Here is a 14,381-nt window from a genome sequence, read left to right as displayed (position 1 = left end):
GAAAACAATTACAAACCCCACCCTTTCTTGCACTTTTATAAACAAAAGTGGGTGTAACTGAAAGCACAGTGTCTTGATGGTATAAAATTTGTATTAGAGTCAGATTCCAGAATTTAGAGAAGAGATTCATAAATCCTTCATTAAGACACCTAGTATTTGAATTAGGTTTGAATGCAGCTTGCATAGAGTGGCTGTGAAAGAAGATTAAATTGATTCTCAGCAAGATTTTAAAGTACTGAAAATCCCAGTCGCATTTAAAAGTGCTAAAGAGTAAATTAGGGCAATCCTCCCTGGAGAAAACTTAGACAGAAGTTAGTATTTCAGTGTGTTCTTTTTTTCACTTCACAGTGTGATACAATAGGTACAGAATTATATATATATATATATATATATATAAACATATACAACACCAAAATGTAGTACTAGTTAAGGTATTGTTGCCAAGTGTGGTTAGTAGAGGTAAATACTGAGAGGAAGAAAAAGAAGACATAGGCCTTATGTATTTGTGGTGACTGAAATGTGAACATCTTTATTCAAAAAGGTATTTCTGACACTATGAACCATCCATACTTATATATTACATTGTAGATGTGTAGCTCTAGTTTAGGAACATAACCCTGGAACTTCAGTGCTTTGAAAAGGAGTAACTGTGTTTGCTGTCACCTTCAGTGACTTGAGGAAGGTGAAACTGCCAAGAGGTGAATTCTGGCATGTTGGGGTTTTTTTTTTTTCCACCAGAAATGAAATATTAGCAGAATTAAGTAAGAGGCCCATACTTTGTTCAAATAAGGAATTTGTTTTTAGAGTCTGAAAGCTGTAACAAGGTCCTCTAATAGGGAAGGAAATCAACAAAGTCACTGATAAAGAAACCAGCTAAAAGGACAATTCGCTGAAGCCTTACCAAAGTGTTCTGCATTGTCCTGTACAGTTCTACTGCACACTGACTAGGTACAGGGTTGTCCAATGCTTGACACAAACAGGACAGACACAATTTCTATTGATTTATCACCACAAAACAGAAGCATGACAGCCTAAACCCCAGCCAATGCTGCCTTCACTGGTCCTAGCTAAAGAGCATGGACGGCTTCTAACTGCAACTCAACCCAAGCCGCCAGAGGTGCCACAGTGTTTTTCAGAGTCCATGTTCCCTGTGGGTCAACACCAAGAAGAACTGTGAGACACCATCAAGGATCATGCCAAACGTCTTGGTCTTCTGGGCATGCTGTCAGGCTAGCATACATGGGAGTGGCACACTCTCACTTTAAATACATATCCTGAGCATTTAATCCTCAGATGAGCTTAGGTTTTTAATGAGGATTTGGGGATTTCCCATATACTACCTTACCCAGATGGAAATCCCTTCATTTCCCTGTATTTATGCCACAAGGGTAAGACGTTTTCAAGCTCTAAACTGATCCCAAGTTTTTTACTGTGTCAGCTGGGCCAAAGAACTAGCAAAAAGTATGGGTTAGGAGGAGTGAGGGACTGTAATGTCGCAATTTCTGAGGGTGCACTGATACAGGTTGGTTTCACTATGGGATGTGAAATCAGCCAACCACCTCCAGAAGGGCAAACGGCCAGATTCGCTATGATCTCTGTGGCCAGAGGAGCTTGTAGCTGCCTTAGATAGCTTTGAGAAGGGCTAATAACTTCTCTTTTCCAAAAGAAACCTGCAGAGTAGGATGTGCAAGTCTGAGACAATACTTTACTACAGCTATGAAGCAGCCCAGTTTTGGGTGTCTAAACACTACCAAAGTGCTTGTGTTGAATATTTCCTGCAGGCTGATTTCAGACCTCTAGAGTCTCCTACTCAATAGAAAACATTAGGCCTTAGGTGTAATTTAGGCCATCTATATTTAGATCTCAAGCTTCTTTGTCCTTTGGCCTGGCTCCTAAGTCTTCCTCTTACATAGGTTAATATGTCTGAGGAACTGCCATTTGAAAGAGCTCCTAACCTTTAATGATGTTGGGAGATGCAACCAGACTCGCAGACTTAGCTAGACACCTGTAATATGATGGTCTTTATATAATCATGTCGAAACCCCTTGAGCTATGCAAAAGTTTCAGCTACCCATTGCTGTATTTTGGTTTAAAGCCACTCCTGTACTCCTGTGTGCATACATCAGAGCCCACTTCCACCAGAAAAATTTCTATCGCCCCTGCTGAACCCTTCATACCCTGCAGTATGCGTCTCTGTGCAAACAGGAGCACAATTAACTAATTGACCATTATCTGAACTGTGTAATTCAGACGTATGATTTCTAACAACAAACTGTAAAGTTTCCTGTTCGTTTCTCTTTCAGCTTGTGTGGCTGGGCTTAAATGTCTTCCTCTTTTGGTGGTACTACCTTGCATATGATATCCCACCAAAATTCTTCTACACCAGAATACTCCTTGGCGTAAGTACAAAACATGTATTATCTTGGCATAGACTGAGCACATAGCATTTTTTGCCTAGTTTTATTTGATTGAAACGGGATCAAGTGGCTGGAGCAGCAGGTTCCCGTAGGAGTTAAAAGTCACGTGCAAACAGATAACAGAATGCAGGTAGATGTCCACTCCTTCTGAATAGAAAGCTGGTAAGCAAAATAGAGAGATCCCATTCTAAAGATGTTTTCAGGTAACTGTTATGCTCCTGGTAATTAAAGTAAATGTGCATTGTGGCTGCTTTATTAAGCAAAAGATGAATAAAATATTGCTGCTGAACTATTGTGCAATCATTTCCCCATGCAATTATTTTTCACAGCTTGAATAGTTTACAAAGCTATTAGCTCTGAAGAGTAATCATCATTCACATATTCATCAAGCGTGTGAATAGTTGTCAAGTAGTCAAGTGATCCTGGACCCTGGGCTATTCAATATAACCCAATGGTTAATGCAGCATTATGTATCCTACTACAAACTTGCTTCCAAAGCTACCACAGGTCATGACCAATTGACAGAGAAAATTAATTTGTTCACATATTTTAAAAGCCTGATCACAGACATAAAAGTCAGTCTAAGCTTCAAATTACAGAACACAGCACTTTGTAAAAGGTTTGCAAAGCCATGGTTTAATTCAACAAAGCATGAAATCCCCTTCTGCATACAGCTTCAGATCTATGGATCAAATTCTGCCCTTTGCAATCATGCTGCAGTTGCCTTTGAAGTCACAGAGACCTGTGCTTGGATAACTAGAGCTCAGTGTAACCCCAAGTAACTAACTGTGATTTGAAACCTGAAAGGGTCCCAATAGATTTAAGGAGAGTAAACATTACCTTTTCCTTCCCTTCATTGTGTTTGGATTAATAGGGTCATTATTCCCTCCCTTCAAACAGTATTTGTTCAAAAATCTGAAATCATTCAGGATGTGAAAAACAACATTAAAGGAACATATTCCTAAAAGATGAGGCAACAAATTTCCCTAGACTCCCTTTGCTGACAACAGAGAACATAAAACCGCTTCCCTCATAAGCTGTTCCTTCTGTCCACCATAACCTCCCAGCCAACTAAAACCACAGCAGCGGGACTTTCTTTACAGCCTTGGGACAGAAAATTCTACTAATGGCTTAGACTTGCATCTGTGCTTGGCCATTGATTGTCAGACATGACAGGGAGGTTTTCGTACAACCATATTATTTCAAAACTGGAAATAGAAGGTGTCTATCTGGAGGAATGTGTTTTGCCTGCATATGTGTCTCTGACTTGGCCAGAGCATGACTACTCTGAAATGTGAACATTCTTAATTAACTCTAGATCTCACACTCATGAAAACTTGTGATATAATACATAAATGAAATCTGTGCCTGTCCACGTCCTGGATAACGTCTTAGGTAATGCACTTAATAACAGCATCTCTTCAATTACAGCGTGCTTTGGCACTGGCAAGGGCCCCTGCAGCTTGTCTGAATTTCAACTGCATGCTGATTCTGCTGCCAGTATGTCGAAACTTGCTCTCCTTCCTCAGAGGATCAAGTGCGGTAAGATGAAGAAAGAATTTCAAAATTTATGAAAGATAATAAGCCAAGCAGCCTTGCAAATATACCAAGCAATTCCGTCCAAGTTCCCCAAATATACCGTACTTTGGGGATGTCCTCTTTTAAGAAGTAGATAAACGTGGAGTTTTGCTATGAGCAAGGCTGAGGTCTGTATGCCAATGGTGTGTCTAGAGCTCTGTTGAGAGGTTTAGCCTTGAATTAGCCTCCTTCGAGTCTTCCCTTTTCTCTTGCCTCCTGGGCATCATGCTGCCCTGGATGAAAAGTCCCTCTTCTGTCTGGCAGCAGCTGTGGGTGATGCTTACACACATTTGCCCTGTTTGTCACCGATGCAACACCCATTTATAGGGGGAGGTATAGCCCACGTATTCTGTCTTTGCATGTCCAGTTCTTAAAGTAAAAGTAGTCCTTCACAGACTTTCAGCATGGGACTTTTTTCAGCTGGTTCATAAATTACATTCTTTCTTGTCTGAGCGGCATTTCCATCGCAGGATGAAATAGTTCGCAGGCCATTTGACCATTTCTAGCTCCCAAATGCAAATGTTATATACAGCATTGAGGAACCACCACTAAGAAAGGGACAACTGATTCTAAGTGACAGCTGGAGAGGCCTCCTATGATAGTACTGACTGAATCACACTGCTGAAATCTAGATCTCTGGCTATTACAGCAGCAATAATGCAGACAATGCATGCCATGGTGCAGTGAAAAAGCAATATTCTCTTCAACATCATGAAATGTCCTTCCAAATATATAACGATTCCTCCTTTCTTTCTAGCCTCTTTAATATACACATGGTCAACAAAACTAGTTCACAGGAGCTGGTTTTCATCTGTAAATCTAGCACAAATGCTTTCATGCAAATGAGATGGCCTGCGGGGGCTGAAAAAGCCGAGCAAAAGAGGAAGCAATAAAATAGATGCAGTCTTTCAACAGTCCTTCATCGGGGAAGAGAGTGGGATCCAAAGTAATGAGAAAATAATCAGAGGCAACACAGGCTGTACCTGCATGTAGTACATATATCCTGATAGTCTGTGTGGCTGAATAAATGAGACCTGTCTGCCACATTAAGCTCCTAAATTACATTTAGGAGTAAGGCCAGTGCCCTGGCCTTTTTAAGGCATAACACTTAGGAATATAAAGTTGGAACCACACAGACCAGGCTCTCAGTCTTGTGCTATACCCCTTCAGATGCTGGGATGCTACAGAAGCAGAGAGCCATACCCGCCATGTACAAAGGAAAAAGAATAGTAAGTAAAACTGTAGGGTTAAAGCTGTTCTTCCCCTGCCCTGAGAAAGATCAGCTAGTATCTGCCAAAACATAGAGCTGACTCCCCAGGCTGCAGAAGTCAATAATGAATGCTAATTTAGTAAGAATTAATGTTGCTATTGGATGAATGCAACTGGAAAATATCGATGAGCTCTTGATCATACAAGGCCTTCATGAGGTCTGAAATAGATTCCACAGCGGTCGAGCTGAAAGCAGGTTGGGCAAACGTCTTCTGAGGTCAGAGCAATGAAAGAGCTGAAGACACTTTTGGAGATGGTACTGGAAGGCTAAAGACTGATTCCAAGGAATCAAAGAGCTGTATTCCAGCCAGGACTTTATGCTACTTGTCCTGAATTGCTCATCTCCTATCATCTATCACTTGACTTTTCTAACCAGGATCCCGACAAGGCTTTCCCGCTTATCTTAGTATTCAAGCTACAGAGTAAATCCTTCTGCCTCGGGCACTGGGATACAGTCTCGCTCAGGCTACACCCAATCTGCAAGTGAGAACCATGCAGAGATCTACAGCTCCATTTCTGCTGCCTGCCTGCAGCTCGCTCTCGTGCTAATGGTGCTGTACGAGGAAGCGAAGGGCTCTGAGGGTGAGCGAGGAGGGAAGGGAAGGGCATAAAACAGGACTGTTAGATGGAGTGTGTTTAACTTCAGCTGCTTTTTGCAATAAAAAAAAATACTTGTGCTTGTTCTGCTGTTGTCTCTAATTAGCTATGCTCTGCAAGTAACACCTGTTGGGATCTCTTAAGAAAAATGAGGATTTAAAAATGTCACATAACTTACTGAAAGGGTAGTGACCTTTCCAACAGCAATGTCATTGGGGTTAAGTAGAGGGGAGAATTGTTCAACCCCACTGTTCAATAGGAATGTGCTGGCAACTCTTGCCCTTTACCTCCTGCCACCCAGAAATCATATGTTACAAAGTTATTTGTTATTAATTGAAAAAACAGCTGTATTGTCTTTGCATGCCCTTTATTGCTGTATTCATCGCTGTTGTTAATGAGCCTCACTACTGAATCTAGCTACAGCATTTTGCCATTGCTTGGCCTTCTGCTTCTTAAAAAGAAAGATCAAGGCAGTCAAGCCAAGTTGCCACTTCCTCACTATGCTACAGTTTATTCTACAATCTTTTTAATTGTGTCTCAAGACACATGATACAGAGAAAGCCAAATTTCTCCTGGGTGTTGTTATAGTCTACTGAGGTCATTGCAATAGCCCCAGAGTGTTAGACTTTGCCCTTTAATCAGTGTCACAGCTGGAGAATAACCAAAGGAGAGAACTGTTCCCTGTTCATCTATTTTATCTGTACAGTTAATACTCATGGGATATTTAGAAATGGAATGGTATGGACGAGTAAGGCCACTGCTGGTATATCTCCACTAAGCAAAGAACAAATCAGAAATTAAATTGGTCTGGTGTTTCATCATCCCCTCTTCTGTTTCACTCCTGGACAGTTGGGATGATCAGCTCCACCCTATTAGCTGGGACGACACGTTACCTTACCCTGCCATCTACAAAGTTAATGTCCGGCACACAGTTGGGAGAATATTTTGGTCTCTCTTAATTTGTTGTGTGAAACATCTACATGGTTCTTATGAGGAAATGTTTGTGTTAGTTTGCATGGTGTTTTCTTCCTTTTGCCAGTCAGTAAAAGCAATATAAAGATACAATACAGGATAATCATGCTTTCTACTGTGTGGAGACAGCAACCGCTAGCTTTACAGGAACTTGAAGTTATAGGAAAACTCCCACTGACTGCAGCACAATTTAGATGGGGCCTGTTAGGAACCTGTCATCATTCTTAATGAAAATATCATTCTGTTTTTCTTAAGAACCAACTTCTTCAGTTTATATCAGCAGAGATTTTTTCTTTCTGTTTCTCTTTGGGTAACTCCAGCAACAAGTTGTAAGTGAATCCCTGGCAAGTACAGCCAGTATTCTGGGGAGGGAATCACTTCATATTACCGAGCGTAACGGACTAGTACATTTGGGGTGGGAGCTCCCTGAGACAGTTATACCCAAATTTTACAGTCCATTTCTACAGTGTGAACCACACCAGGATCCTGATGCTAGGTGGCAACTTGAGACTCTACCAAGGCAGTCACCCTGCCATGGCAGACTGTGATCCCTCCTTCTGTTTAGAATGTGTAATTTCACACAGATAAGATACATACTTTTGTCATACTGGATGTTAAGTTTTTTCTCATTATCAAATACTTCATTTCAATGGGACATGTTAAAACATAATCTGTTATTCCCGTATTCTGAAGTATGGGGGGAAATGTTTTTTGTCTATATTTAGGAATTCCAGATTTTTACTAGCAATGCCACCAATTGTTGTGCTCAGGGCCTCTCTTTTTGCTCCTGCATTTAAATAAGTATGCAGAGACATCACAAATAGTCTTAAAATACTTTTTTTCTTCAAACCCAAAGTGTTGCTCTACCCGCGTCAGACGACAGCTGGACAGGAACCTCACCTTTCACAAAATGGTGGCATGGATGATCGCCCTTCATACTGGTTGGTACTCGAATGTTTCTTTATTTATTGCTTTCTTGTGCATTTTGCACAGAATCCAGGTGGGATTCAAGTACTTAAGGATATGGACAGAGACCTGATTTCATTAACCTAAAGGAGTCAGCATGTTCCAAGGCTTAAATCAGTTTCCAAATACTATTCTGCAACTGGCAAAGAGCAAAAGATAAATAAGAACAAATACTTTTCTCTTGAACTGTCAGCACCATTTATGCCACTGGTTAATAAAGGGTGTTTGGCAATGCCCTGAGAACCAGATACCCTGGCTTTAATTCTTGTTTAGACTTACTTCTTAGCTGGCATGTCTGAAACAAATAATAGAAATGATGGAGGAAAAGGGTATAAAAAGCTTGGACATGGAAATGTTTTCATCTTTTATCTCTCATTTCCTAAACTAAGGGGTTTATATCTTTTCTTTTCATCAAATTTGTCACTTCTCAATGCAAGTACCTTACAAATCATATATCCTAGAACAGTCTTCATATCAGTAGATTACTTGAGCTGAGCAGGTTCCCTTTCTGAGCTGTGGCTGAAATCTCATCACCACTTCATAGAAAAGGAGCAGGACAATGCAGTTAATTAATGTGAGGCCACAGAGGAGGTCTGCAGCAGAGATGGATTGTTTGGGGGTGTTAGGTCTGTACCCATCAGGCCCTGTTTTGAAGGTGAATAAGTATTTGGTGATACAAAAGGGGAAAAATTTTGCAAAGTGTTGTACGGCTTACCCCTGCAATAATGTGTAGTGGAAATAGTGTGAAGCACCTCAGCTGTACTGGGTTTGTGGGACACGTCCAGCTCAGCAAGAACATTATCAGTGATTATTAGCTATACAGCAGAGCAAAGCAGTGCTAGCAAATGTGACACCAAAGAGATCCAGATTCACTTCTTGGCTCTTCTACAGAATTTCTGGATGATCCTGACAAATAATTTAAGCCATCTCATGCTTCAGTTTCCCAGGCATAAAATTAGGGTACTGCTCTTCCACTTGAATTGCTGAAAGCTGGAAACTTCTTCCCTTTACTTCTTTCCTTCCCCCACTCAAAAAGATGTAAACTTCAGATGGTAAAGCTTTAATGGTAAAACATGTCGGTGATCTGAAATTGTGACGAAGAGGGTGAGAGTGGCAAAGGTCTTAAACTGCAGCTGCCAAATGTTACAAACTTTAAAATGATAGCCAAAACCACTGAGTACCTTTATTGTGCTTAACCCTGATTATTTCTTTCCTGTCATTCCTAGCAATTCACACCATCGCACACTTATTCAATGTAGAGTGGAGTGTGCAAGCCCGTGTTGAAGAGAAAGGAACTCTGGCAGCTGTGCTTTCTAGCCTTGGTGATAACCCAAATGAAAGCTATATCAACTTTTATAGAAAAACTATTGGGGTAAGTGACATCAGGCTGTGAAGAATCAGTATTACACTTGGTTAGATGACCATATAAAACAATCTGAGCAGAGTGCCTATTTCTGGTGTGCACAGTCTGGGTTTGGACCATCTTGCAGCAAAACTCTGCACAATTCATTCTTCTATATTTGTGAGCAATATTGTTGCTGAATTTTGGTAGTATAAACTTTTTCACCTCAGGATTTCAAAGTAGTTTTAAAACATTACATAAAAACAAATACCTTGCAAAAAAGTCTTCTGACTAAGGTAGATGTGGCATACAGAAAGGCACACCGATATCAAGGCAAAAGTTTTGAACGTGGGCTCCTTAACTCTGGTTAAAAAAAAATAAATACCAAAATAAGGAACTTCCCCATTCCTCAGAAGCACCGAGCATCTGATCTCTATATGAGTTATGAGACCCACAGCTGCACAACGCCACTGAAAAGGAGCACTTTCATTTAGCTCCCTAAATATGGATGTAACAACAGAGCTGTGCAGAAGTGTTCACTTTCCCCAAGCCCGTACTGCTGAGCAGTGGCAGAGTGAGAAACAGTGTTTGGTGTGTGAATTGGTGGAAAACCCTTTCTACTTCCACTTACTTTAGTACAAGTAAATCTGCAGTGCAACAACAGTGGAGTGGGATTGGGGCATTGTTGGCATGCAAATTCATGGAAGGTGACTTAAAACCTATAACAAGGTACAGGATTTGGTGAGTGAGACAGACTGATGGTGCAGCTGGCTCTGCTTTGATGCAACCCCTTCCTTAGACCAACGTGTGCAATTCTTTCACAGAATCCTGTGGGGGGCCTGTATGTGGCTTTCACGTATTTGGCTGGTCTCACTGGCGTTATCATCACACTGGCCCTCATACTAATCATCACGTCATCCACCAAAACCATCCGAAGGTCGTATTTTGAAGTATTTTGGTACACCCACCATCTCTTTGTCATCTTCTTCATTGGCCTTGTCATCCATGGTGCTGGGTGAGTATTCGCACTTATCACACAATACACAATAACTACTGTATCTTAATGTAAAGCCCTCTACACACCTAAGTATAGGGACTTAAGTCACTAAGCAGCAGTTATTTTTTATGGTAATGATGGGCCAATAGAGGCTCTGAGAGCCAAGAGGCTCTCACTGATACATGCAACAAGCTATTCATAGGCATGAGGCTTTATGGGACTTGCATACTTAAGCTCACTCAACTTCTTCTGGTATTTTAATGGGAAAGCTCTTTTCTAAGGTTCCTGTTTCTAATTGTTAATTTATCTTTCTCTCCTAAAAGGAATTGCATCACACACATGCATGTAAGGATGACATAGGGCCCAGGATTTTGTTGGGTAAATGAAAAACTATAATAACACAGACTTATCTTTCAGACTTGGATGAACTTTTAATATCAGCAACATTTCAGAACAGATTTTTAGCTGTTGCAGCTCAAATAAAGGCAACTGTAAGTTTTTGTAACTTCCAAATGCCAAACAACTTTTTCCACTGTTGGCTCATTCCATACCTTCTTCTGAAATAGCTGAAAAGCCTAATGAAACAACTTTAGCACTACACAAACACAATTTTAGCACTTAGAAAAATGAAATTTAGTTCCATTTTATAAAACCATAGAACTGATGCATAAAGAAAAAGAAAGGGCTAAATTATCCAAGCCACATTTCATAGTTCATAATTATACTGTATTGTCCATTTTAAAGGAAATTCTAGGTGCACTAGAAAGTGTGCTTTAAAAATGCCCAGCAAAAATGACTACTCAAAAACACTTCCTCTCAGTCCAGTAATGCTAGAAAAAAGACAGAAATGAGACTACAACAGGAAGAACAAAAATAGAAGGCAGATAAGAATCACCACCAGCATATTTGTCCATTCCAACTTCCAAAAAAAGGAGAAGGTTTGAGTAAAACCTGTTGAAGGAAAAGAACAAGTGGTTCATGTTTTCTGCGGCAAATATTGTATAGTTACTGGCAAAAGGTCCAAATTTGCCAGTAGTTACGACACAATGCTATCAGAAAGCAAGCGTTGCTCTTCCTAGAGGTCAGTGAGGAGCATATGTTTCATAAAAGTTGACTTTTTATTTACTTGGATGTTCAGTATACTTCCACCATTTTAATTGCACTGTACTGAAAAGACAAGAGTTTAGGCAGCAGTGGGGTTGAACTTGGTTGTCAGAGAAGTTCAGCTATCCTTTGGAAGGAGATAAACACAGGAATATTATTATTTGTAGAGGGAAGGATGCTTTCTGGGTGTGAACTCAGTGGCCTCGCTTATTTGGCCTTAAAGGCAAGAACGACATTTTCAGTTTAGAGAAAATACTAATACATTGAAAAATATTGGACAGGCTTTTTGCACTCAAGGAAGGCATCTTAGGTGGATGTTATGGAGTAAGTATGGCCTGACAGTCTCAAAGTAACAGAGAGAGGCATAGATGTCAGTTTATCTCAGGAGACAGAAGGCCGTGTGTCAAATATACATATATATACGTACATATATGTATATACTGAAAACTGAACCAAAGATAATAGAATCGAAGGGGCAAATTCTTATCCGTTACAAGCTGTTACAGCACTTTTGTAGCACTGATGTTTTTTGTGCATGAGCTATGTGTCACAGACAGATGTCCCGAACTTCCCATCCCAGTAAATGTAGAGTACAGAGATGCAGACCAACCTGCTTTGGAAGCTAAAGTAACACTTTCAGCCAAAAAAAGAAGTAATTATAAGGCTATACTACTGAAAGCTTAATTGCAGTACTGGAAGAGCTTCTACACTGAGTAATAAGGGAAAACAAGTCTTTTCTTTCTCTTGTACAGGGTACCAGCATTGTCAAACCTTGAATGGAGCATAGGGCAAGGCAAAAACCCTCAGGCCCACTTTCCCTTAAGCAATGGGGTGAGGAGTGGCAGGAAATGGGCTCCTCCTGTTCCCGTAACTCATCCCAGCAGGCGGCTCAGCTGAACCCACTGTCACTGGTGGGGAAGTAAACTGCAACTGGTGATGTTCCTGCAAACTGCAACTCGTGATGCTCCTGGGACAGTGTCATTCCTTCCCTTTATTTTTCAGGCAGGATGTTAATCAAACCTTTAATGAGGAAGAGGTTCATTAGTAATATTTATGAGCAATACAATCATTTAACTTTCAAGACTGTGAACAGGCTTTCTAATGATCTGTCACTTAAAGCTAGGCATACATATGACTTTGATACCATGTTTTTTTGAAACATCAGAAACATAGTCTAGTTAACGGAAACTGAGCTAGAAAAGCAGAAAGAGAAGTCATGGGAAGAAGATATCAACCGAATCATATTGGCAGATAACTGAACAGCCTGATCAGAATCAGACTGTTTCTAGGGAAAGGGAGCAGATCTCAATCTGAATTTCTCTACTATGACCCTCAGCCTAATAATTACCATCATTTTGGGGATTCTCACTCACCCCTGAGGTTGGCAGAACTCCAGACAGAGGAAAGAAATAGTGAACAAGGTCAGAATATATTTTTCCCCCTCAAAACTGAAACTGTCTTTCAGCACTAGCTCTGCCACTGGAAATACAGCTGAACTGGAGCAATCAGGCTTCTCTATAATACAACAAAAACCAACAACAAAACCCCCTAACCAAGCAAGAATATAGAGGCCAGATCATCAGCTGACGCAAGCTGGTATAGCTGGCATAGCTGCTTTGCGTCAGAAGCGTTTGTGTTCATTCACACCAACTGAACAGCTACTCCACAGCTTTAGAGGAGAGGAAGGTCAAAGGAAGGATGTATGTTGGAAAGGGCTCTCCAAGTTTCTAAGATAAACAACAGAAATAATTTCTGTACCTGTCCCTAGGAAATTGATTACTTTGCCCACTCCAGGTTTTGTTTTCACTGAAGAAAAAAGTAGGGTAACTCTGAAAAGAATGAAGCTTTCCTATTGTGACCGTATCCTGGAAATGGTAATGGACATAATTCTCAGTTCTTCACCTAATCTTCTAGTCAGTATTTTCCCCCACAAACTTTTGTCCCCATTTTTATCACTTTAATAGCAATTTTATGGGTTGATTAGAGCAGTAAAGCTGTATCAAAGCTGTAGCACTGCAGAAGTCCACAACTGTACATAAATAGAGTAGTACATAAATGGAATAACAATAAGGGACAGATACCTTCATTTTCATTTCATTGCCTTAATGATTTTTATTTCTTTCCAGGCGTATTGTACGGGGCCAGACAGCTGCAAGTCTGGCTGAACATAATCCAGAGATTTGCTACAAGAACTTCACTCACTGGGGGAAGAAGGGCGCTTGCCCAATCCCCCAGTTTTCAGGGAATCCTCCTATGGTAAGAACAGTTGTCTTGAGTGTAAATCCAATTTACAATGTTTACACTGTACTCTTTTTGCTAAATAATATATGCACTTGCTATGTAACCCCCAGTGCTCTTCAGTGGCAGCTTTCTCTACATAAAGCAACAGATTTTGACACAATGGATTAAAAGCAGAAATGGACTACAGACAGACAGACAACCCACTTCCACTGTGCTGTAAAATGAGCACAATTAACAGGCAAAGCAATGAGAAAATCGTACCTGAGAACTGTTTACCCAAAATGTATTTTGTGGCTTGTGGGGATTTCTAGAAAGTGCTATAATCCACATAATAAATCGCTTCACATTATTAATGGACTAATGATCATTAAAAGAAAATTAATGCCTCTGGAAATGTGACATTGAAACTTCAGCTTTTATTGACTAACCAGGCTGGTTGTTCATTCACATTTCAGACTGATCTGTTAACAGAAACTACATCTTTTCCTGCAGTAATACAGACCTGAGTCAATAATACATTCAGAGCTTTACTCCACATTTCATGTAGTTACCTTAATTTTTAGACAGAGACAAAAATCACTCTTTGCTGTCACTCTAGTAGCAACTAAAAAGCCAGCTGCAACTGGCAACAGAGAAAGAAATTCCCTGTCTGACCAGAAGTAATTTTGAAGGTGACATATCTCTTAAAGCTTCCCTACTCTAGATCACCTGAATTTCACGTCAGCTCATAGCATTTCCAGGACTTGATTTAATCTAAATTGCCATCTTCATCATCCGGCTTCTCATTTTATTCTGCTTACAGACATGGAAGTGGGTAGTAGGTCCCATGTTTTTGTACCTGTGTGAGAGGTTGGTGCGGTTTTGGAGGTCACAGCAGAAGGTTGTTATCACAAAGGTA

The 14,381-nt window shown here is 40.4% G+C and overlaps 1 protein-coding gene across 2 annotated transcripts in view; it reads left to right on the top strand.

Moving 5' to 3' along the window:
- LOC115343583 (cytochrome b-245 heavy chain) overlaps nucleotides 1-14,381 on the top strand; it is a 43,350-nt gene that overhangs the window by 21,942 nt on the left and 7,027 nt on the right. Inside the window, exons 3-9 of one of the 2 annotated variants that reach the window (XM_030019712.2) lie at nucleotides 2,304-2,399; nucleotides 3,849-3,959; nucleotides 7,690-7,774; nucleotides 9,026-9,171; nucleotides 9,966-10,156; nucleotides 13,369-13,498; nucleotides 14,286-14,378. In XM_030019712.2, coding sequence (XP_029875572.1) covers nucleotides 2,304-2,399; nucleotides 3,849-3,959; nucleotides 7,690-7,774; nucleotides 9,026-9,171; nucleotides 9,966-10,156; nucleotides 13,369-13,498; nucleotides 14,286-14,378 — 852 coding nt within the window. The remainder of the gene's footprint in view (nucleotides 1-2,303; nucleotides 2,400-3,848; nucleotides 3,960-7,689; nucleotides 7,775-9,025; nucleotides 9,172-9,965; nucleotides 10,157-13,368; nucleotides 13,499-14,285; nucleotides 14,379-14,381) is intronic. The other variant, XM_041124765.1, reaches the window with a different exon arrangement.

This window comes from Aquila chrysaetos, chromosome 7, assembly GCF_900496995.4.
Source record: "Aquila chrysaetos chrysaetos chromosome 7, bAquChr1.4, whole genome shotgun sequence".
Taxonomy (NCBI): Eukaryota; Metazoa; Chordata; class Aves; order Accipitriformes; family Accipitridae; genus Aquila; species Aquila chrysaetos.
The sequence above is the reverse complement of the archived record's forward strand: the minus strand, read 5'-3'. Positions and strand labels throughout refer to the sequence as shown.